The sequence below is a fragment of the Manis pentadactyla genome, chromosome 2, assembly GCF_030020395.1.
Source record: "Manis pentadactyla isolate mManPen7 chromosome 2, mManPen7.hap1, whole genome shotgun sequence".
Taxonomy (NCBI): Eukaryota; Metazoa; Chordata; class Mammalia; order Pholidota; family Manidae; genus Manis; species Manis pentadactyla.
Window position 1 is genome coordinate 142,840,094 of NC_080020.1, and position 25,203 is coordinate 142,865,296.

At 45.9% G+C, this 25,203-nt stretch overlaps 1 protein-coding gene across 4 annotated transcripts in view; it reads left to right on the forward strand.

The window, feature by feature from the left end:
• EDAR (ectodysplasin A receptor) overlaps positions 1 to 24,775 on the forward strand; it is a 108,819-nt gene extending 84,044 nt beyond the window's left edge. For 2 of the 4 annotated variants that reach the window (XM_036920572.2, XM_057496864.1), the window contains 7 exons: positions 572 to 658; positions 2,123 to 2,248; positions 2,356 to 2,430; positions 2,689 to 2,761; positions 5,138 to 5,297; positions 6,215 to 6,275; positions 22,104 to 24,775. In XM_036920572.2, coding sequence (XP_036776467.2) covers positions 572 to 658; positions 2,123 to 2,248; positions 2,356 to 2,430; positions 2,689 to 2,761; positions 5,138 to 5,297; positions 6,215 to 6,275; positions 22,104 to 22,426 — 905 coding nt within the window. In that variant the 3' untranslated portion in view covers positions 22,427 to 24,775. The remainder of the gene's footprint in view (positions 1 to 571; positions 659 to 2,122; positions 2,249 to 2,355; positions 2,431 to 2,688; positions 2,762 to 5,137; positions 5,298 to 6,214; positions 6,276 to 22,103) is intronic. The other 2 variants (XM_057496862.1, XM_057496863.1) reach the window with 2 other exon arrangements.
• Positions 24,776 to 25,203: the final 428 nt, after the last annotated feature.

The window sequence follows — 25,203 nt, forward strand, 5'->3', positions numbered from 1 at the left end:
TCTGTGCAAAGCATTTTTGTTTGTCTCACTGACTTGATGGATCATAAAATTACCTTCCATTTCCTCCCTGCTACATGATGTTTTTTACATCGAAGGGGAGTTTTATGAATCACCATTTTGAGGAAAGGCAGAAGTCATCTCTGCTCTTAACAATTTGGTCACAACTCTAAAAAAGCCAATCATGGGAAAATACACCAAAATGTCAACTTTAGACAGTGAGATTGTGGGCAATTCTTTTATTTTGTGCATGTGTGTTTTCCATTATACTGCTACACACACCTTTTCATCCCTGTGGATGGCATACATCACATATATTTTATCTTAGTGGAAGCTGATCTGGTAGTTCGCACACTCCCCCAGAGCTGTTAGCTTATTTGCTGAGTGTCTTCCCACTGAGAGGGCCGTTCTGACCTCAGTGGGAGGCCAGCAAACACTTACAAAATGAAGGTGCCTCCCACTCCCACCCCCGCCTGAGCCCGGGGACCCAGAGTCCTGGGGGAGTGGGTGCTGTGGCCAGCGTGGGGTGTCTGAAAGAGGGCTTCCGGCGCAACTCGGACTGTGCCCCTTGCAGGTGCGGGAGCCAGCCCAGGGGTCTCAGCCAACGTGCCCAATGCCTTGGGCGGCAGCACCCGGTCCCCTTTCCAGCATGCCCACAAAGGTAAGGGCCGCGGAGGCTGGCAGCCCCCAAGAAGGCAGGCGGGATGGAGGCGACTGTGCAGGGAGATGGGGACTCCACGGGATGGCTGGGAGCCCTTCCCCCTGGCTTCTCCGATGGGGCTGTCGCGCCAGCACCCTACTCGCTGGGGAGTGCTGATGTCTGCGAGGAGTGGAGCTGGAGTCTCCGAGGGAGCCCGGACCAGAGAACGAGCTGCTAAAGAAGCACTCCTGTTCCAGGGGGCAGGCGTGGTGCTGGGCGCAGGCGGCCAGGGGCTGCGGCTTGGCTGCGCCTGCGCCACAGCAGCTCCGGGTCTGCCTCAGAGAGCCCGCCCACCTCTCAGTGTCAGGGTCCTTCGCAATGACTGTGCTTCACTCCCTAACCCCTTAGGGATGGAAGAATCAAGGGGGACCCCCAAGGTCCACAATTGAGAACACAGCCTCATGCCTTTAATGCCGTTGTTATCTAAGGCTCAGGCCTCGGTGGGGCTGGAGGACGTCAGAATCCCTGGGTGCCCTGAGCACACCAGCCCCGCTGTCACCCCCCAGACCTGATGCTTAGGCAATCACCCCTAGGGAGCATCAGAGTAGGAAGGTTCTGCTAGGAAGTATGAATCTCATTCCCACTGGGACCCAGGAGAAGTGGCACACAACACCGAATATTAAACATTTGTAATCGTCCACACCTGGCAGCTATATGGTGACGGCCTGAGGCTGGCCCTGCAGACACCCAGCTGCGACCGGGTGGCCTCCCTCAGGCAGCGCCTGGTGCCTTCCACACTGGTCTCTTTCCATGTGAGCTGTGGCTAACCAGGACCCTGCTTCAGGAGAACGGGACTCTAATTTGCATATTTCAGAGAAGTAGAGCTACCATCAGGGCCTTCTACATGGCAACAGCAGACATTCGGGAAATGAGCAATTTCCCTGGGGCAAAGACTGCCTCGGGGGTGTCATCCTGGGCTCCACCTTTGCCCTGGGACTCTCACTATCACACTTATGTTAAACTGCTTAAGACACAAAGATAGGGCCAAATCCAGAATAACATCTCTCACTCTCACAGGTGATTTTGCATCCTGGCTTTTGCCTGGAAAAAACTTGGTTGGAACTGTGTTCAGGACACTTTCTCCCAGGCCCCTCCTCCTCTCTACAACCCACCTTGCTCCCCCAAAGTAGTCCCAAGAGCAGGCACCCCAGGAACAATGGAGTGAACCCAAACCATGCACCCTGTGCAAGTCTGGATGGGCCTCGGTTGAGACCAGCAAGGGCAGCTCAGGAGGCCCTGACGCTGTGACCAGAGCATGCTTGCAGGCCTTGGTTCTCAGACTAAGCCAGTATACTGGATTCCAAGAGTCCCCTGGCAGTGTCCCTGGTGGGGGCTGGGGCCTTGAGGAGGGGGGCTCTGCCTGCCTGCAGTTCCTGGGGGGCCCTGGAGCCCTTGATTGTTGCCTTCTTTCCCCAACCCTGGCAGAGCTTTCAGGCCAAGGGCACCTGGCCACAGCCCTCATCATCGCTATGTCCACCATCTTCATGATGGCCGTCGCCATAGTCCTCATAATCATGTTCTACATCACAAGGACGAAGCCTCCTGCCCCAGGTGACTTCCGCCCGCGCCCCCTCCTGCCCTGCACCCTCCACCTCTGTGGTTCCATCCCCTCGCCCTGCCGGTGAGCCGGACTGCTCACGCCCTGTTTTTCCTGCCAGCCTGCTGCACCAGCCATCCGGGGAAGAGCGTGGAAGCCCGAGTGAGCCAGGAAGAGGAGAAGAAAGAGGCCCAAGGTCAGCACACAGAGTGCCCCGAGCGTGTGTCCATCTATGTCACCACCGCTGGGCAGCCTGCCCTCCTAGGTGCTCACGCCCCATGCCCTGGGGACGGGGCCACAGCAAGGCATGTGGGTGCCCACGTTGCACTTCATCCTCGGGGCGCTGTGGCTTGGTGACCAGGCAGGTGTGTTGAGGGGAAGCGAACAGGGAAGGGCAAGCTCGGAGCCGAGCCCACTCTGACTCTTCCCCTCTGGCCCTCTCATTTACCTGCAGACAGTGTGGTGATTTTCTCTGAGAAGGACGAATTCGAGAAGCTGACAGCAGCCCCAGCAAAGGCTGTCAAGAAGTAAGTCGAGCCAAGGCAGCCCCTTGCAGTGGAGCAGCCCCAGCCCCAGGCTGCAGTCAGGGACCCTCTGGGGTCCTGAGCAGGAAAGGGAATGGGGCACTCCAGGCAGGAAGTGCGCCAAGGAGCCTGGTGACTTCCTGGAGGTGGTGTGGGATGGCTCCAGAGGGCACAGGGGTCCAGGCCTGCACCAGGCCTCAGCCTCACGCCTGACCTGAAGTAGGGACCAGGCAGCATGAGGGCCAGCAGTTAACACCGGGCCAGGCCTGCTCCCCTCTGCCAGGGCCAGGCCCCCAGGCCTTCCTCTTTACCACCTGCCTTCCATGTGCAGGCCCCAGAGCTTCCCGTGCGCGTTCTCCACAGTGACGTGACACCACGAGCGCCACAGCTGGAAGGACACATGTGAAGCCCGCATGTGCACCTCCCCGAGCCCTGTCAGCAAGGGCTAAGATTTTCCTGTTCATAGGAAGCCAAGGCCTGGAAGCTGTCACATGCTTGAGGTCATGTGCTCAGTGCGCAGCCGGGCGGGGCACCCAGTGCAGCCCATTTGACTCTGTGCTCTGCAGGCTCTGGGCCAACCACCAACACATGGTGAAGTAAGGACTCCTAAGGAAGAGTTTTGACATGAAGTTTCTACCCTGTTTACCACACACTGGATGTGGAATCAGCCCAAACTTTATAATACAGGATAGAGGGAAGTTAACTTGCCATTTGCCCCCTAGATGGTCACCTGGACTTGGTCCTCCTGCTTAGGTTCCAAATACCTACCTCATGGCATTGGTCCCCTGCCAGGCCTCTGTCCCACGGCCAGGTGGCAACATAGAGGCCAGGAGATGCCCCTCTGCCGGTGCAGGACCCCCCTCTCCTGGCCCTGCCTGGGATCCTTCCGTGGTGCCTGGACACACAAGCCTTTCCTGTTTGGTAGTGATCATGAATCCAGATGTTGGTGGGGAGCTTTGACATTTGTAAGGCACTTCTAAACATGCTCCTGCATTTGGAAAATTTCAGCATTTTTCAATACTCCTGAGACAAGGGCAGGAAGCAAACTTCAGTCACGCTGTCTTCGCATACTGGAAAAGAAAAGCAGGTTGTGAGCATTCCCCTCGGCAGCCCTTAGAGAGCAGTATTTCCTGAAGTGCCTCTGGCCGCTGATCATCTTCGATCCCTGATAATTCATGCTCTAAGCAACTCCGTGCGCCTTGAATAGACTGCACCCTGTCCCAGGCTGCCGTCCCAGGGCCGAGACCAGGCTGGGCTCACCACTGTGCCCTTCCATGTCCTGTGGCAGCCTGTCCTCTGTCCCTCCAGCCTTCTCTCATTCCCAAAGTAGAAAAAATGTTGCTCAAAGAGCAGGGATGTGTCCTGTGACTTAAGTTTCATCCAAATATTGAGAGAAAATTGGGGGATCTGACTTGGAAAAATAATACTCATCTCGTACACAAATATTAAATATGTTAAAACCTGACGATTGTGCTATGTAAGACAAATCCCTCTGCCTGCTCTCGGGTCTTAGGGGAAGGACGTGCGGTTGCCCAGTGGTCTCCAGGGACCGCAGAGCTTTGTGCCTTGCCTGCTGTCTGCTGGGGACAGGGGCAGGCCAGCCAGCTCCCTCTGAGGCCCTGAGACTTTCTGGGCCTCCCCCACCCTTCTTCTCTTGGTGCCATCCTGCCTCTAGGGTTGCATTTGAATGTAGGCTTCATTATCGTTATCCAGTTGCCAGCAAATATAATTCTTAGTAAGACTTTAGCTAAACCACAGAATGTTGTTTTTCATACACTTAGAATGACTCGGAGAGGTCAAGCTCCAATCCACATGTGCCGAGGGCCATGGACAGTGAGCCCCCTGCCTTCCTGTGGGATTTCCCAAAGCCCCTCCCACCCATGACCACACAGTTCAGCCAGGTCACCCCTAGTCACCTAGCCAAGTCCCCAGACACAGGTTCTGTTCAGCTTTGTTTCAGTCATTCCAGAGAGCTTGCATGGCTGCAGCCTGGCCATGTAAACTTTTTGCTAAATGAAGACACCAGGCTGAACTTGATGCTTATCTGGATTAAATGTAGGAAGAGCATCGTAATCAGAAAACCTCAGTGGAGCCTGGCAGGGCTGGAGAGATGCATGGAGGCTGTTCTCAACTCATTGGCACCTCCATGACCCTGAGGATCTGGCAGGGTACCTTGTGGTGCTGTCACACAGCACCTGTGGGCCACCCCGCACTGGGTCACTTGTTTTGAAAAGAGCAGAGAGCAGGGCGTGTGCTTCTCAGCTCGTGTCCCCATGCCTTGTGTGCATGAGCTGCTCAGGAAGAGCATGAGGGACAGGCCACTGAGTCCTGATGGTCCCCAGCATGGCCCTGTTAACAGACACCCTCTTGTTTCCACAGTGAGAATGACGCCTCGTCTGAGAATGAGCAGCTGCTGGGCAGGAGCATGGACAGTGATGAGGAGCCCGCCCCCGACAAGCAGGGCTCCCCTGAGCTATGCCTGCTGTCACTGGTGCACCTGGCCAGGGAGAAGCCAGCCGCCACCACCAAGATGGCTGGGGTGAGGTCTGGCAGGCCACGCACACTGGGCTCAGGCACCCGATGACACAGCCTTCTTGGGATAAGTGCCGGGGAAGGAGGTGGCATTTCTCCCACAGGCCTAACACGGGAGCCTAGAGGAAGTGGCAGGTTTAAAACAAGATATTAAAAAAATAGAAAACTATTTCCCTTACTATATAGGTTTATAGAAGAAAATGAGAGGAATGATAAGCAAAGAGGTAATGGTTAATTGCCCAGAATACCATACTGGTGTACATCCCACCAAATATGTATATCTGGTGTACACACACACACAGTAGGCATTTTTCACATGACAGTGGTCCACGTGGCTGGTCACCTAAAGCAGGCACCTTGGAACGAGCCCTAGGGCATGTGCAAAGATGAGCACAGGCCTGCCCTGCTGGAGAATGGTCACACCGTCAGCTGTTGCTAGGCAGCACTGCTCTTGGTAAACCTGTCCAGCTGGGAAGCTGGACCTGGCCTGGGTCCTGATGGGATGCCAAGCTGGAGGATCTCTGCAAAGGGCCTGGCACTGCCGGAAGCCTGAGGCTCCCATAGGGCACAGGGCCTTCCCAGGGCTGCTCCTGCACCTGTTTGGCGAGGGCCTCACACTCTGGGGAGAAGACGGCCCTGCTCAGCTCTGTGCACTGTGGCAGGAGCAGCAACAGCTCCCAGCTGCCCCGACAGACAGCCTCGGAAGCCTCCGGTGGTCTCCGAGTGCACGCCCAGCGGAGCCTCAAGCCCTCTGGAGAGCCCAGAGGAGAGGCCCTCTCCCTGAGAATTGTGGTGGAGATGGCGGGAGGGTTCAGGGCAACCTTCCTGGTGGGGAGTCTGGGGCAGCAGCCAGCCTGACACAGACGGCTTGGTTCTTGGTTTGCCACCTCTGTCTCCCTTCCTGAACATTCTCTTTTCTCATAGATTCAAAGTCGAAGGAAAAAGATATTGGATGTGTACACCAATGTGTGTGGAGTGGTTGAAGGTGAGCACAGAGACACTGCTCGATGACACCCCACCCCAGGTTTCCCAAGGGTCAGCCCCAGCTGGCTGCTGAGAGGCGCCTTAGGACGGAGGCCGGGTGCTCCTGGGAGGGGCAAAGGAGGTCGCCTGCCCTGCGTGTCATGTCCGTATCGGGAGGCAGTTAAGCTGCCAGCTGTTTGAACACATTTCCACAGCACATGCCGTGGCCCTTCCCTCCAGGACACTCAGCCCTCAGCCCCATGCAGAACCTGCCTGGGGAAACGTGAGGTCAGGACTCCCAGGTGCTAGGCCATGAGTCCCCTCCTCAGGCATTACCATCTTAGAAATCTTGGACAGTCGGTGGCTCACTGGTAACTCGTGTGTCCCCAGAAGTTCATGGTGTGTCCCCTTTGTGAAGATGCCTCCCGAGAAAGCAGTCAGCCTGTCTCACTGTTACTGTGGTATGAGGATGGGAGGGACAAGGCAGCAGGACTAAGAATATAAACTTTTCTATCTGAAGCAATCCATACCCCATTGTCTTGCAGATCCAGTCTCTAAATTACCTTCTATCTCCAGGAGATAGAAACCCTCGTCACTGATGTTGGCCCACATCGCCTGCCTTGTCCAGTGGCCGGCCTCTGGTCCGGCAGGGTCCCTCCAGGCACATCCCTGTCAGCTTCTCAGCAGGCCTGGGGCCTGGTGCCCTCTTTTCTCCCTGTGCAGGCCCAGCCCTGCACCCTGAGCCTGGAGCAGGCCTTCTGGTGAGGTGGTATCATTGGCCAGAAATAACTTCTGAAGGCAAGTTCCAGGGTCCAGGAAATGTACCTGGCTGCCTGCTGGCAGGTGGCACTGCTCTCTCAATGCACATGCTCCAGGATTAGCCTGTCTACCAAGCCTGGTGCGGTTGGGCCTGCAGCTGTCCAGTGGAGGCTGGTCTGTCGGCCTGGACCTCTCTTCTCTGTTCCAAGGGATGTCTTAGATTTAAGAGCCCACACCCTTGGGACAGCGGCTTTCAAATTAATCTTAGGAACTCCACAGGAAAGAGGGGCCTGCCAGTGAGAGTGGGTGGGGGAGGACCACTGTCTGGCTGCCCAGGTGTGAGGTGTGCCTCATAACCTCAAGGTGATGTGCACAGAGCCAAGGCTGAGAACCTCAGACCAGTGGTGCCCAGCCACCCTGCCTGCTCCACGGTGCAATGTCTGGGGTTAGAATCCCAGGCATCAATAGAATTTAAATCCCAGGCATTTAAATAGAATTTAAATGAACATTTAATTCTGAGGTCGTTGGAGATTCCCAACGAGCAGTTAGAGACACTGCCTCTTAGCCTTTACTAAGTTCCTCCCAGTGGCAAAATCTTGCCAAACATCCCTAAAAGTCACAACCAGGGCACTGACACTGACACACCACTCCATATCTGGCCCTCCTGCTGCCCTTTTACAGCCACATCCACTTCCCCCATCCTGCCCTCTCCTTAGCTGGACAACCACTTACCTGCTCCTCATTCCTGTAATTGTGTCATTTCAAGGATGTTATGGAAGTACAGTTGGGCATGTGTAACCTCCTGCAAAGGGCTTTTTCATACAGCATGATTCACTGGAGGTTCACACAGGGTGTTGCACATATGGGAGTGTGTCCCTGTCCTCCTTTGTAGTAGCCCATGTTAAGGAGGTACCACCATTTAATCATTCATCCCTTTTAGAACATCTTGGTTTCCAGTTTGGGGCTGTTATGGAGATGAAACTCATGAGTAGTCATGTGCAGGATTTTATGTGAACAAAAGTCGTCATTTCTCTGGGATAAATGCCTGGGAATATAATTATTGGGTCATATGTTAGTTGCATTTTTAGAGTTTTAAAAAACTGCCAAACTGTTTCCCAAAGTGGCCGTACAGTATACCTTCCCACCAGCTATGGATGAATGGTACAGTTTCTCCACTTCCTCACCAGCATTTGGTGGTGTTACTATTTTTTATTTTAGTTATTTTGATAGATGTGTTTTGATCTCTCATTGTGGTTTTAATTTGCGTTTTCCTGATGTTTGAACATCTTTGCGTGTGCTTACTTGCCATCTGTATGTCCCTTTCAGTGAATGTTCTTCTTTTGTCCATTTTCCAGTTGGGCTGCATAATTTTTTTGCTGTTCAATTTTTGAGTTTTTAAAGTTCCAGATAGTAGTCCTGTGATGTGATTTGCACACATTTTCTCCACTTTGTAGTTTATGTTTTGCATTTCAGTCCCTGATCAGTCGGAGTTAATTTTATATAAGATATGAGACTTAGGCTGAGATTCATTTTTTGCCTCTGGAAGTCATTTGCTGCAGCACCATTTGCTGAGAGGCTACCTTTCCTCCATTGAATTGCGTATTTGTCAGAAATCAACTCAGGTGTGTTGGTGCGGGTCTGTTCTCTGAGTTCTCTGTTGTGTCGCACTGATCATGTGTCTGGTCCTCTAACACCGTTGTCCCGATTCCTATTGTATATGGTTCAGTCCTGACGTCAGATAGGCTGACTGCTTCTACTTTTCTTTCTCTTCAGAATTGTTCTGGCTATTATAGTTCTTTTGCCTCCACATATAAATTTTACAATACCTTCCCATATATCTACAAAATATTTTGCTGGATTTTGATAGGAATTACCTCAAACCTGTATACTAAGGTTTGGGGAAATTTGACATTTTTACTAAGTATTCTAATCCATGAAAATAGTAGGTCTCTTCTTATTTAGATTTTCTTTGATTTCTTTCATCAGCATTATGTAGTTTCAGAATGCAAGTCCTGTATATATTTTGCCAGATTAATACCCAAATTTTCATTTGTGTTTTGAATAATTGTTAATGAATTTTAATTTCAGTGTCTATTAATTGTTAGCATACAGAAATATAAGTGATTTTTGTATGTTTATCTTGTATCATGACCTTGCCGAACTCACTTATAAGGTCTGTGAGTAATGTAGATTTCTTAAGATTTTATACATAGATGATCACATTAGCAAGTGGGGACGCTTTTATCCGACCTGTCTGCCATTTCTTTATTTATTGCGCTGGCTATGACTTTCAACACTGTGTCAAATGAGATCAAAGCAGAAATCCCTGCCTTCGTTCTGATCCCAAAGTAAAAGCACTTGGTTTTTCACATTCCTAGGTTTTTTGCAGATGTTACGCATTAATTTCGTGAACTGATTACATTAATTTTTAAATATTGAATATTGCATCCCTGGAATAAAGCTCACTTGTTGTGGTGTATAATTCTTTTTATATGTTGTTGATCATGTTTGCTAAAATTTTGTGAAGGATTTTGCATCTATATTCATGAGGAATAGTGGTAATTTTGTTTTTTTGTGCTGTCTTTATCTGGTTTTGGCATCAAGCTAATACTAGCTTCATAGAGTAAGTTGGAGAGTCTTTCCTCCTTTTCTACTTTCCAGAAGAAATTATGTAGATTTGGCATTAATTCTTCTTTGAACATTTGGTAGAGTTCTCCAGTGAGACTATATGGGTATAGACATTTCTTTTTGAGAGATTTTTAAAATTACAAATTATGTTTCTTTAATAGTTATAAGGCTATGCAAATAATCTATTTCATATTGAGTGAGTTGTGGTAGTTTATGCTTTTTGTTAAATGCGTGTGTGTACAGTTGCCCACAGTACTGCTGTAGCATCTTTTTGTTTCTGCAGGGTCTGTATCCCCTTTTTCATTACTGCATGTTGGTAATTTGTGTCTTTATTTTTTCTTTTTCAATCTTACTAGAGATTTGTCCATTTTATTGATCTTTTCAAAGAACTGGTCTTTTCATGTTTATTGTTTTTCTCTTTTCAAGTTCTTTGATTACTGCCTTTATCTTCATTATATCATTCCTTCTGTTTGCTTTGGGTTTATTTTGCTAAACTTTTCCTAGGTGCTTGAGTAATTGTTTGTGATCCAAATATCCCTCTCAGTTGCTATTTTAACTGTGCTACTAGTTTTGATATTTTGTATTTTCATTTTTTTAATTTCCCTTGAAATTTTTCTAAATGAATTTCATTCATTTAAAAAATTTCCCATGGATTATTTAGAGATGTGTTGTGTAGTCCTTAAACTGCACCAAGTGCATTCACAGTGGTGTCAGCCTGCTGCAGCATGGAGCTCCTGCAGTGCAGTGGAGGCCGGCACTGTGCTGTCCCTCCACCCAGTGGCTCTCCTCATGGTGCAGGACACAGAGCAGGAAGTGAGCTGATGACTCTCTCCTGCCTGGAAAGCACCAGCAGCCTTTGGCTCTGGAACCTCCCTGAACAATGATGACCCCACATCTTTTCTCCCTCCACCCATACATACAAATCAATATTTTTAGGAAGGAAAGTCAAAGGAACTGGCAGAAACCTAATCAAGGTCTGAAAACAGTGTTTCTCCACTTGAAAAATAAGCCATGTCTTTAAATACATTAACTTCTTGGGGAAATAAATGTAATGAACCGAATTCAATCCCTGCCACCCCACCCCCAAAAGTGTGTTGTTTAGTTTGCAAGTGTGTGCTTTTCCTGCTATCTTTCTGTTACTGATAATATAGTTTGATTCCACTGTGGTCAGTCACTGTATAATTTTGATTCTTTTAAATTCTTCTGTTGAAGTTTAAGACCTACTAGTGAAAAGAATGTATATTCTGTTTCTCTTGGGTGGAGTGTTCCATGAATGTCAATTGGATTCTGTTGGTTGACAGTGTTCTTGATGATTAATTATTCCTTTAATCACTGAGGGAGAGGTATAAAAGTCTCTAACTGTACTTGTGGACTTGTCTGTTTCTCCTTTCAGTTCTGTCCCTTTTTGCTTCAGATATTTTGGAGCTCTGTGGTTTGATGGTTACACATTTAGGATTTCTTTGTCTGCTTAGTGGATTGACCCCTTTATCATTAGATAATGTCCCTCTCTGTCTCTGGGAATTTCGTTTGTTCTGAAGTCTACTTTATCTGATATGATAGCCACTTCTGCTTCTTTTTTATTAAAGTTTACAAGATATACCTTTTCCATTCTTCTTTTTTCATTCAACCTGCCCAACATGAGTTTCTTATAGATGCAAGCTCTTTTAGTTGGCAGTTAAGCTATTTACATTTAATGTAGCTATTGACATGTTAGGTTTTAAGACTGGTATTTTATTTTTTGTTTACTGTTTGTTGTCTCTGTTTTCATTTCTCTATTTTCTTTTTCCTGCTTTCCTTTGGGTCACTTGAACATGTTTTAGAAATCCATTTTTATGTTCTTTGATTGATACATTTGATGTGTTTTCAGTGCATCTTTTTCCATAGCTATTTTAGTAGTTTCTCTATGTGCTATATATACATAACTGATCACAATGTCCTGGTGCCATCATTTTACTAGCCTGAATGAGGTATGGAAAGCTTACTTTCCTTTATGTCCTTCCTGTTTACAGTTGTCTCAAATACTTCCTCTGCATATATTTAGGGCCACATCAGTTGCTTCAACTGGCAAACATGATTCAGAACACATGACAGGAAAATGAAAGCCTATGGTATTTACCCATATTTTTCTTACTGTGTCCTTTTTTGATGTTCCAAGATTTATTCTTTTACCATTTCCTTTCTGTTTGGAGATCTTCTTTGATTATTCATTTAAGGCAGGTCTGCTGGTGGCAAATTCTCTTCATTTTCCTTCAGCCTAAAAATGTCTTGATTTCCCCTTTAATTCTAAAGGGTATTTTCACTGGGTATTGGATACCGGATTGACAGTTCTTTTCTTCTAGGACTTGAAAATACTTCTCAGTTTTCTTCTGGTCTCCAGGTTTCTCATGAGAGAAGCACTGCTGCCCAAACCACTTCTCCTCTGTGGGGTGGGTGTTGTCTTCCTCTGGCTGCTTCCAAGACTTTGAAGACTTCTTTGTCTTCAGTTTTAAGAAGCTTATTGATGATGTGTCTTGATATGAATTTTTTTGGGTTCATCCTCTTTGGAGTTTTCTGTTTCTTGAATCTGTAGGCTTATGTCTCTTTCCAAGACTCGGAAGTTTTTAGCCATTCTTTCTTTTTTCAGCCCCACTTTCTTTCCTCTTCCTCGGGCCCCATGAAACATATGTGAGATCTTTTGTCACAGCCCCAAAGGTCCCTGAGGCTCTGTGCTTTCCAGTCTATGTTTATCTCTGCTGTTCAGTGAGGTGATTTCTGTTCCGTTATTCAGCTCCCTGATTCCTTCCTCTGTCTTTGTTCTGCTGTTGAGCATATCTATTCAGCTATTTATCTTGATTATTGTATTTTTCAGTTCTGACATTTCTATTGGGCTCTTCTTTTTATATTTTCTATCTTTTGCTAATCCTTTCTATTTTTTCATTTTTTTCAAGTATATTTGGCATTTTTTTCATGGCTTCTTTAAAATCCTTGTCAGATAATTGTAACTTAGCTCAGTGTCGGCAGCTATTGCCTATCTTTTTTAAGTCGTTTGGGATCTTCATGTTTTCACGTCACGTTGTGAGACTCTGGAGCTTATCCACACCTTGTGTGGCAGCTGGCTTCCTCTGATACCTCTGTGGCAGGGGAGGAAGGGAGGAGGGTGCTGCCCCTTCCTTTCAGGTGGAGGTAGACGTCCAGGTCCTCACACAGTCTTCATTCACACCCCAGCAGGGACTCCTTTATATTGCTGGTTGGGGAAGAGGGTGGAAATCTGTTTCTCCAAGTGGTCTCCAGGGAGTGGGAGGCTCATGACCAACGGATGATGACAAAGTCCAGGCCCCCTGCCTGGACATTCCTAACACCACCCTGGTGCAGTGCTACAGCCAACACGAGACGGACATCCAGGCCCCATTCAAGCCTTCCTGGCCTTGGCGGGGTGCAGGGCCAGTTTTTCTGTGATGTTTGGCTATAATAAAGCAGTTATTGTCTGAATGCTTTTTTCTTGCTAAGCTTCTCTTTGTCTAGGTTCTGACTAGAGGAAGCAGGCTTTTGTTGGGGCTGTTTCTGTTTTATTTGTTGGTGTTTCTGCATTGCTGGACTTTTCAGCTCCATGTGTGGGATAACGGGGCAAAAGAAAATCTAAGGAGCTCACCGCCATGCCATTGCTCCAGGCCTGAAACCCCTGTTGGTTTGCCTGTTCTCCACTGTCCAGCGTCTTCTTGTGTTTGCTTTGTACACGGTGTCCAGGGTTTTTAGCTGTACTTACCAGGAGGAATAGGGGAAAGCATGTTTACTCTGTCTTCCAGAAGTGAAATACATCAGTTTTTTTAATGGTCCTAGGTGAACCTGACATGCATGGAAGACTGGGAATCATTAGACTGCTGCATTGGCTGTGATAGCGCCAGCTCTGGGCTATCTTTGAGAGCACCTTTCAAAAAGGTGACTGCTATTCCATAAAGGGACATCATGCTGTCCCTTGACCCCCTTCTCAGCCCAGCTCCATGTAAGGCAGAGTTACCCAACTAAGGGCAGCCTGTATTGAGCCTTTGGTGGCTGCTGAAAATGGTCCTGAGCAGATCACTGTAACAGCTGGTGAGGCAGTTTTTTCATAGGAGGAGACAGACTCTTCTGGTATCAGGACATATGGAGAGGCTTCTCATGTGGCCAGCAAAGTCCTCAGTGTTGTTTGCCCTAAGCTATGTATTATTTTCCATGGTTTTCTTCATTTCATCTGTTTTATTTTACAAATTTTTTTTTTTATTTTTTATTGAAGGGTAGTTGATGCACAGTATTACATTACATTAGTTTCAAGTGTACAACACAGTGGTAGAACATTTATATACATAATTCTAGGTTCCAGCTATCACCCTACCAAGCTGTTACAATATCTTGACTATATTCCTTATGCTATACATTACATCCCGGTTACTTATTTATTTTACCATTGGAAGTCTGTCCTTTTTTTTTTTTTTTTTTTTTTTTGTGAGGGCATCTCTCATATTTATTGATCAAATGGTTGTTAACGACAATAAAATTCTGTATAGGGGAGTCAATGCTCAATGCACAATCATTAATCCACTCCAAGCCTAATTTTCGTCAGTCTCCAATCTTCTGAGGCATAACAAACAAGTTCTTACATGTAGAACAAATTCTTACATAATGAATAAGTTACATAGTGAACAGTAAAAGGGCAGTCATCACAGAAACTTTCGGTTTTGCTCATGCATTATGAACTATAAACAGTCAGTCCAAATATGAATACTCACTTGGTTTTTATACTTGATTTATATGTGGATACCACATTTCTCTCTTTATTATTATTATTTTTAATAAAATGCTGAAGTGGTAGGTAGATACAAGATAAAGGTAGAAAACATAGTTTAGTGTTGTAAGAGAGCAAATGTAGATGATCAGGTGTGTGCCTGTAGACTATGTGTTAATCCAAGCTAGACCAGGGCAATAAGACATCCACGTATGCAGAAGATTTCTCTCCGAACAGGGGGGGTGAGGTTCTAAGCCTCACCTCTGTTGATCCCCAATTTCTCACCTGATGGCCCCCCTGCGACTATGCCTGTCTTAGGTTGTTCCTCCCTTGAGGAATCTTACCCGTCTCTGGCTAACCAGTCATCTTCCGGGGCCATACAGGGAAATGTGAAGTTGGTAAGTGAGAGGGAAGCCTTATTGTTTGAAAAGGTTAGCTTTTTACTTCTTTGCATATTTATGCCCTGTGGCTTCTATGCCCAGCATTTGTCTTGAGGTATCTTTACCACTTGGAAGAATTATGATACTCTATAAATTTGATATGAGGCACGAATTCTATTTAAGGGTTGTAGTTAGGAAGGAAGAAGAAAAGCTATAGAAGTAGCAGGCGGAAGAAAACATGGGAAGATTGATTATTTCTTTGACATATCTTCTTGTAGAGTAACTTCAGCATATATAGGTTTTAAGCTACTACTTAAATTGCGCACACACATTAACATAATAGGAGTATAGTTACATAACCAAAGCATATCTGTAATTACCAGCCATCTCCAGTGAAACCAAGAAAACCAGTTAGGCACCTTAGGCATTTGTGAAAACTTATCTATGATATGGTGGATATTGCCCAACTGAACTTGAACAGTCTGAGAGAAATCAGACAAATTAAAACAACCCATTCCTGGGGACTGTTCACATGCCATATGTTCTTTTAACAGTAAATAGTCTGTAGTTGTAAGATTTTGGAGCGCTACAATTTGCACTTCTCCAAATTCTTGGTTGAGTTCCAACAGTATAGATCCAGTCAAATTTGTTGTTTTACTGTATGCAAACGCCAGCTTAGATATCTCCTTCCTCATTCCCATGGCAAGTCCAGGAACTGGTGGGATGAGTGCATCTACAGCTGTAGCAGTGCGTGGATCTTTGTTGGGGTTTTTTGATGATCATCTTCTGGCATGAGTCTTCCAGAGAGTGCTGATGTTGGAAGTTCTTTTTCATATCGTATCTTAGTTCATTTTCGGGATAGCCCAATTAGGCTTTGATCCTCTGTATAAACACAAACAGACCCTTTGCCTACACTTTTATATGCCCTTTATACCCTTGTGTAGAACTCATTGGAAGTTACCACACAGGAACTGCCCTTTTTTTTTTTTTTTGCTTTGTTTTTGGTATCACTATTCTACACTTACATGACGAATATTATGTTTACTAGGCTCTCCCCTATACCAGGTCTCCCCTATAAACCCCTTTACAGTCACTGTCCATCAGCATAGCAAAATGTTGTAGAATCACTACTAGCCTTCTCTGTGTTGTACAGCCCTCCCTTTTCTTCTACCCCCCCATGCATGTTAATCTTAATACCTCCCTTCTTCTCCCCCCCTTATCCCTTCCTACCCACCCATCCTCCCCAATCCCTTTCCCTTTGGTACCTGTTAGTCCATTCTTGAGTTCTGTGATTCTGCTGCTGTTTTGTTCCTTCAGTTTTTCCTTTGTTCTTATATTCCACAGATAAGTGAAATCATTTGGTATTTCTCTTTCTCCGCTTGGCTTGTTTCACTGAGCATAATACCCTCCAGCTCCATCCATGTTGCTGCAAATGATTGGATTTGCCCTTTTCTTATGGCTGAGTAGTATTCCATTGTGTATATGTACCACATCTTCTTTATCCATTCATCTATTGATGGACATTTAGGTTGCTTCCAATTCTTGGCTATTGTAAATAGTGCTGCAATAAACATAGGGGTGCATCTGTCTTTCTCATACTTGATTGCTGCATTCTTAGGGTAAATTCCTAGGAGTGCAATTCCTGGGTCAAATGGTAAGTCTGTTTTGAGCATTTTGATGTACCGCCATACTGCTTTCCACAATGGTTGAACTAACTTACATTCCCACCAGCAGTGTAGGAGGGTTCCCCTTTCTCCACAGCCTCGCCAACATTTGTTGTTGTTTGTCTTTTGGATGGCAGCCATCCTTACTGGTGTGAGGTGATACCTCATTGTAGTTTTAATTTGCATTTCTCTGATAATTAGCGATGTGGAGCATCTTTTCATGTGTCCGTTGGCCATCTGTATTTCTTTTTTGGAGAACTGTCCAGTTCCTCTGCCAATTTTTTAATTGGGTTATTTGTTTTTTGTTTGTTGAGGCGTGTGAGCTCCTTATATATTCTGGACGTCAAGCCTTTATCGGATGTGTCATTTTCAAATATATTCTCCCATACTGTAGGGATCCTTCTTGTTCTATTGATGGTGTCTTTTGCTGTACAGAAGCTTTTCAGCTTAATATAGTCCCACTTACTCATTTTTGCTGTTGTTTTCCTTGTCCGGGGAGATATGTTCAAGAAGAGGTCACTCATGTTTATGTCTAAGAGGTTTTTGCCTATGTTTTCTTCCAAGAGTTTAATGGTTTCATGGCTTACATTCAGGTCTTTGATCCATTTTGAGTTTACTTTTGTATATGGGGTGAGACAATGGTCCAGTTTCATTCTCCTACATGTAGCTGTCCAGTTTTGCCAGCACCACCTGTTGAAGAGACTGTCATTTCGCCATTGTATGTCCATGGCTCCTTTATCAAATATTAATTGACCATATATGTCTGGGTTAATGTCTGGATTCTCTAGTCTGTTCCATTGGTCTGTGGCTCTGCTCTTGTGCCAGTACCAAATTGTCTTGATTACTATGGCTTTATAGTAGAGCTTGAAGTTGGGGAGTGAGATCCCCCCTACTTTATTCTTCTTTCTCAGGATTGCTTTGGCTATTCGGGGTCTTTGGTGTTTCCATATGAATTTTTGAATTATTTGTTCCAGTTCATTGAAGAATGTTGCTGGTAGTTTCATAGGGATTGCATCAAATCTGTATATTGCTTTGGGCAGGATGGCCATTTTAACGATATTAATTCTTCCTAGCCACGAGCATGGGATGAGTTTCCATCTGTTAGTGTCCCCTTTAATTTCTCTTAAGAGTGACTTGTAGTTTTCAGAGTATAAGTCTTTCACTTCTTTGGTTAGGTTTGTTCCTAGGTATTTTTTTTTTTGATGCAATTGTGAATGGAGTTGTTTTCCTGATTTCTCTTTCTGTTGGTTCATTGTTAGTATATAGGAAAGCCACAGATTTCTGTGTGTTGATTTTGTATCCTGCAACTTTGCTGTATTCCGATATCAGTTCTAGTAGTTTTGGGGTGGAGTCTTTAGGGTTTTTTATGTACAGTATCATGTCATCTGCAAATAGTGACAGTTTAAATTCTTCTTTACCAATCTGGATTCCTTGTATTTCTTTGTTTTGTCTGATTGCCGTGGCTAGGACCTCCAGTACTATGTTAAATAACAGTGGAGAGAGTGGGCATCCCTGTCTAGTTCCCGATCTCAGAGGAAATGCTTTCAGCTTCTCGCTGTTCAATATAATGTTGGCTGTGGGTTTATCATAGATGGCCTTTATTATGTTGAGGTACTTGCCCTCTATTCCCATTTTGCTGAGAGTTTTTAACATGAATGGATGTTGAACTTTGTCAAATGCTTTTTCAGCATCTATGGAGATGATCATGTGGTTTTTGTCTTTCTTTTTGTTGATGTGGTGGATGATGTTGATGGACTTTCGAATGTTGTACCATCCTTGCATCCCTGGGATGAATCCCACTTGGTCATGGTGTATGATCCTTTTGATGTATTTTTGAATTCGGTTTGCTAATATTTTGTTGAGTATTTTTGCATCTACGTTCATCAGGCATATTGGTCTGTAGTTTTCTTTTTTGGTGGTGTCTTTGCCTGGTTTTGGTATTAGGGTGATGTTAGCTTCATAGAATGAGTTTGGGAGTATCCCCTCCTCCTCTATTTTTTGGAAAACTTTAAGGAGAATAGGTATTATGTCTTCCCTGTATGTCTGATAAAATTCCCAGGTAAATCCATCTGGCCCGGGGGTTTTGTTCTTTGGTAATTTTTTGATTACCGCTTCAATTTTGTTGCTGCTAATTGGTCTGTTTAGATTTTCTGTTTCTTCCTGGGTCAATCTTGGAAGGTTATATTTTTCTAGGAAGTTGTCCATTTCTCCTAGGTTTCCCAGCTTGTTAGCATATAGGTTTTCATAGTATTCTCCAATAATTCTTTGCATTTCCGTGGGGTCCGTCGTGATTTTTCCTTTCTCGTTTCTGATACTGTTGATTTGTGTTGACTCTCTTTTCTTCTTAATAAGTCTGGCTAGAGGCTTATCTATTTTGTTTATTTTCTCGAAGAACCAGCTCTTGGTTTCATTGATTTTTGCTATTGTTTTATTCTTCTCAATTTTATTTATTTCTTCTCTGATCTTTATTATGTCCCTCCTTCTGCTGACCTTAGGCCTCATCTGTTCTTCTTTTACCAATTTCGATAATTGTGACATTAGACCATTCATTTGGGATTGCTCTTCCTTTTTTAAATATGCTTGGATTGCTATATACTTTCCTCTTAAGACTGCTTTTGCTGTGTCCCACAGAAGTTGGGGCTTAGTGTTGTTGTTGTCATTTGTTTCCATATATTGCTGGATCTCCATTTTGATTTGGTCATTGATCCATTGATTATTTAGGAGCGTGTTGTTAAGCCTCCATGTGTTTGTGAGCCTCTTTGCTTTCTTTGTACAGTTTATTTCTAGTTTTATGCCTTTGTGGTCTGAAAAGTTGGTTGGTAGGATTTCAATCTTTTGGAATTTTCTGAGGCTCTTTTTGTGACCTAGTATGTGGTCTATTCTGGAGAATGTTCCATGTGCACTTGAGAAGAATGTATATCCCGCTGCTTTTGGATGTAGTGTTCTATAGATGTCTATTAGGTCCATCTGCTCTACTGCGTTTTTCAGTGCTTCCGTGTCCTTCCTTATTTTCTGCCCAGTGGATCTATCCTTTGGGGTGAGTGGTGTGTTGAAGTCTCCTAGAATGAATGCATTGCAGTCTATATCCCCCTTTAGTTCTGTTAGTATTTGTTTCACATATGCTGGTGCTCCTGTGTTGGGTGCATATATATTTAGAATGGTTATATCCTCTTGTTTGACTGAGCCCTTTATCATTCTGTAGTGTCCTTCTTTATCTCTTGTTACTTTCTTTGTTTTGAAGTCTATTTTGTCTGATATTAGTACTGCAACCCCTGCTTTCTTCTCACTGTTGTTTGCTTGAAATATGTTTTTCCATCCCTTGACTTTTAGTCTGTACATGTCTTTGGGTTTGAGGTGAGTTTCTTGTAAGCAGCATATAGATGGGTCTTGCTTTTTTATCCATTCTGTTACTCTGTGTCTTTTGATTGGTGCATTCAACCCATTAACATTTAGGGTGACTATTGAAAGATATGTACTTATTGCCATTGCAGGCTTTAAATTCGTGGTTACCAAAGGTTCAAGGTTAGCCTCTTTAGTATCTTACTGCCTAACTTAGCTTGCTTATTGAGCTGTTATATACACTGTCTGGAGATTCTTTTCTTCTATCCCTTCTTGTTCCTCCTCCTCGATTCTTCATATGTTGGGTGTTTTGTGCTGTGCTCTTTCTAGGAGTGCTCCCATCTAGAGCAGTCCCTGTAAGATGTTCTGTAGAGGTGGTTTGTGGAAAGCAAATTCCCTCAGCTTTTGTTTGTCTGGGAATTGTTTAATCCCACCATCATATTTGAATGATAGTCGTGCTGGATACAGTGTCCTTGGTTCAAGGCCCTTCTGTTTCATTGTATTAAATATATCATGCCATTCTCTTCTGGCCTGTAGGGTTTCTGTCAAGAAGTCTGATGTTAGCCTGATGGGTTTTCCTTTATAGGTGACCTTTTTCTCTCTAGCTGCCTTTAAAACTCTTTCCTTGTCCTTGATATTTGCCATTTTAATTATTATGTGTCTTGGTGTTGTCCTCCTTGGATCCTTTCTGTTGGAGGTTCTGTGTATTTCCGTGGTCTGTTCGATTATTTCGTCCCCCAGTTTGGGGAAGTTTTCAGCAATTATTTCTTCTAAGATACTTTCCATCTCTTTTCTGTCTCTTCTTCTTCTGGTACCCCTATAATACAGATATCGTTCCTTTTGGATTGGTCACACAGTTCTCTTAATATTGTTTCATTCCTGTAGATCCTTTTGTCTCTCTCTATGTCAGCTTCTATGCGTTCCTGTTCTCTGGTTTCAATTCCATCAATGGCCTCTTGCATCCTATCCATTCTGCTTATAAACCCTTCCAGAGTTTGTTTCATTTCTGCGATCTCCTTTCTGGCATCTGTGATCTCCTTCCGGACTTCATCCCATTTCTCTTGTGTATTTCTCTGCATCTCTGTCAGCATGTTTATGATTCTTATTTTGAATTCTTTTTCAGGGAGACTGGTTAGGTCTGTCTCCTTCTCTGGTGTTGTCTCTGTGGTCTTTGTCTGCCTGTAGCTTTGCCTTTTCATGGTGATAGGAATAGTCTGAAGAACTGGGACGAGTGACGGCTGGAAGGACTTCCTTTCTTGTTGGTTTGTGGCCCTCCTCTCCTGGGAGAACAGCGACCTCTAGTGGCTTGTGCTGCGCAGCTGCGCGCAGACAGGGTTTCTGCTTCCTGCCCAGCTGCTATGGAGTTAATCTCCGCTGTTGCTGTGGGCGTGGCCTGGCTCGGGCAGCTACTCCAAAGTGGTGGATGCGCGTTGGAGGGGGAGCGGCTGGGAGGCTATTTATCTCTGTAAGGGGCCTCCCTGTTCCCTGCAGCCCAGGGGTTAGGGTGCCCAGAGATCCCGGATTCCCTACCTCTGGATTAAGTGACCCGCCCTGCCCCTTTAAGACTTCCAAAAAGCACCCGCCAAAACAAAACAACGCCCACCAAAAAAAAAAAAGAACAAAAAATTTTTTAATTTAAAAAAAAAATGTTTTTAATTAAAAATAAATAAATAAATAAAAGGTGGTCGTTCGTTTTTCTTTATTCTCCGGTGCCAGCCTCAGGCCTCTGCTCACCGGTCTTTCTGCCCTGTTTCCCTAGTTTTGGGGTCCCTATCCCTTTAAGACTTCCAAGAAGCGCTCGCCAAAACAAAACAGCAAAAAAGCAAAAAAAAAATGGTCACGCGCTTTTCTTATGTCCTCTGTCGCCCAGCCTCCAGTGCCTGCTCACTGTTCTTGCTGCCCTGTTTTCCTAGTATCGAGCGCCCTGCACTCTGGCCCGGATGGCTGGGGCTGGGTGTTCGTCAGTCCTGGGCTCCGTCTCCCTCCCGCTCTGCCTGCTCTTCTCCCGCCGGGAGCTGGGGGGAGGGGCGCTCGGGTCCCGCCAGGTCGGGGCTTGTATCTTACCCCGTTCGCGAGGCGCTGGGTTCTCTCAGGTGTGGATGTGGTCTGGATATTGTCCTGTGTCCTCTGGTCTTTATTCTAGGAAGGGTTGTCTTTGTTATATTTTCATAGATATATGTTGTTTTGGGAGGAGATTTCCGCTGCTCTACTCTCGCCGCCATCTTCCGCCCCTCCCTCTATTTTACAAATTTTTAAAGATAGTTTTTAAAGTAATTTTTATGGTTTTGAGCTTCTGTTGACTGCCATTGACAATGTCTGACCGTGGCCCTTCAACTCCACAGGTCTGAGCCCCACAGAGCTGCCATTTGATTGCCTTGAGAAGACAAGTCGAATGCTCAGCTCCACGTACAACTCCGAGAAGGCCGTGGTGAAGACGTGGCGCCACCTTGCCGAGAGCTTTGGGTTGAAGAGGGATGAGATCTGGGGCATGACAGATGGCATGCAGCTCTTTGACCGCATTAGCACGGCAGGCTACAGCATCCCAGAGCTGCTCACAAAACTGGTACAGATTGAGCGGCTGGATGCCGTGGAGTCCTTGTGCGCGGACATCCTGGAGTGGGCTGGCGTCATGCTGTCTGCCTCCCAGCCGCCCGCTGCCCCCTGAGGAGCAGGCCTGTGGACCATCCTCCCTGGGCTGCGCCTGGATCTGACGAGGACCCGGAACTGTGAACAGAGCCAGAGGCTGCCAGGGGTCAGGCTGCTCCTGCCTTGTCACCAGGACGTGCCTTAGGCTGTCCCAGGCAGCAAGAGGACAGGAGTCCTGTCTTCCAGTCTAGCCAAAGATCAAAGCGTAAAGCTGGGATGCTCCCCACAGCTTGCCTGTACCTCACCAGGCAGAACACATATTTATTCACCCAGCTACCGGCCGGCCAGCCAACCATTAACTCACTCAAGGGACTTTATTTGGTATCAAAGGAACAAAACAATGTGGAATGCTAGATGAAGAGTCTGGTCCCTCTCTTTAAGGGAGAGACAGGAGTAATGTCTACAAGGCAGAAACAGCCTGATCCTTGGCTAGAAGATACCAAACAACCTGGATGAGGGGGATTCTAAGAAAAGGTAACAGAAGTTCTAGGAGAGGGAGATGGCCTCCCACTGAGGTGATGGTAAAATGGCCACAAAATGCTGACACCCCATTTGGTGTGTTGTTTCGGGTCCAGTACAAGTCTGTTAATATCCCATGTGGCTTCATTAGGATAACCCTGCCTATTCTTGAGGTTGTTGTATTCCTACAGCCCTTCCAGTCACTGATGGGGGAGCTCACTCGGCTTGTCCAGTCCGGGAGACCTGTACAGGAGTCTCACCTGCTCTAAGTACGAGGCCCAGGAGCCCAGTGGTTTTGTATCACATGTGGATTGCCTTCCACCCTCATCCTCAATCAGATTTGGCCCTTTTGGGGCAGCAGTGCTCAAGGACACAAGCCATGTAAATTACATGTCTTGCTGAACAGAAATGAGTGGCCAGCTCTGCTTAGAAAGGGGAATGGTGGCTTCCTAAGAGTTCAGCCATGCACTATTCTAGATTTTGAGTGTCTGAGACTTGTGAATGAGCTCATGGTATGAGAGTTTCGGACTCCAGCCTTCTGAGCTGGAAGGAGAAGGAAGCCCCGCAGTGAGGGAAGAGCCTGGGCTTAGAGTCCAGGGACCTGCTTCTAGTGCTGCCAACTTGGGCCACTTCCTTCTCCCTCCCTTGGCTTCTGTTTCTCTTCTGCAAATGAGAGGTTAGTCTGTGATTCTATAGTCAGGAAAATAAGGCTCAGGGGAGCAAAAAGGAATGTGGGGCTACAGGAAATGCCAAGTCTTTGAGCTGCTCCCTGGAAGTGAGTACAGTGTGAGTCATCAAGTAAAATGGGAATAAAACAGAAAAACTCAGATTTGGGGTTTTCACAGTAGCTATAATTGTTTGGCATACATTTACAGATAAGGTTAATAAACCAGCACTGTTCTTGGCAAATTCTCTTATTACACTTGCAGCTGTCCAGTGCTGCAGAGCCAGGGTGGTGAGCAGGCCAGGGGGTTAATGTAGTGCCACTGCTGAGTTCCCTACTGATAGGTCTGACTGTGGTTTTTACCAAATTAAAAATAGTCTCTCATTTATAAAGCAATGTTTTCAAAGTTACATCGCGTAACTGAAGAAATGCTTTGGAGGAGGAAATCCATAATATTTTTAAAGCCAACAAGCAATTTCCCACCAGTGAATGTAGAACATACTGCGATAGGATCATAATTAGGTTGTGAATATTTAGTATCGTCATTTGCTGTGTCTGTTTGCTGCTGTGTTTCAGAATCTATCTGGTGTATCCTATAAGCTGACTACTCCACAGCAGTATTTAACCATCCTTGTAGCTTCTCTTGGAAATCCTGCAGCGCCCCTGTCCTCTGCTTTGTGATAACGACGATACAAGCCTCCCCTTAATTCGACTGCAGGTGTCACAAGTGATGAGCATGCTACTCTAGGGGATGGCCTGCAGCTTCCCTAGCATGTTCTCAGAGAGAGAGCAGGTGTAGCTGTCCTCTGGCTCCAGGGCTTTGCCCCATTTCACACTGTTGGGATTCTGGGGCCAGAGTTCCAGGCAGCATCAGACTGCGTCTCACTGACTCTTGGCCGTTTTTAAGGCACCAGTCCTTATATGGTCACACATTCAGTTGTTATTTACTTATTTGGAAACAAATCCAAGAAAAGTTTACTGCTATGAACTTTAGCCTCCACTGTGGAATTCAGACCGAGACTGTAGTGATCCCCACTGACCAAAGCTGGGACCCCGCCTGCCATGTTGTATGGAGACAGACGTTATTTTGCCAGACTTAAAAGCATTTAGGAAACACCCCAGGCTAGAGCTATGGCCCTTAGCCAATGAAGTCTTAACTGTCAATGTTTTTTGTCTAATTCTGTGTATGTAACTTATTATATTTTACAAGTTTAATCAACAAACTAATAAAAAAGGAGACCTTCACACTGCCTCTGTGAGAGTCTTTGTGGGCCTTGGGGAGAGGCGGGTGAGAGGAGAAGGTTCTGACTGGTTGGAGCCAGCCAGGTATGTGCTGCCTAAAGCATTGTGGCCTGGCCCATGCACTCAACAGAAGCAGGTATCACAGTGAGATCATGTGAAACGCACGTGGAGCATGGCTTGCAAGTTGCCATCATTACTTTATAAGGCACTGTATCACTTAGCTGCTGCTGCATAGCAAACTGTCCCCAAACTCAGTGGATTAAAGCCACAATCCCTTTATTATTAAAACTTGGGGTCAGTTTGAGAGTCCTCGCTGACCCAGGTTGGGCTCAGCCAATGCAGCTCTGCTGCCTGCTGGACCTCCTCACCTGGGGACACTCTTCCCTTTGTCTCTCACCTGCCTCCTCAGACCTGTCATACAGCCCAGCCCT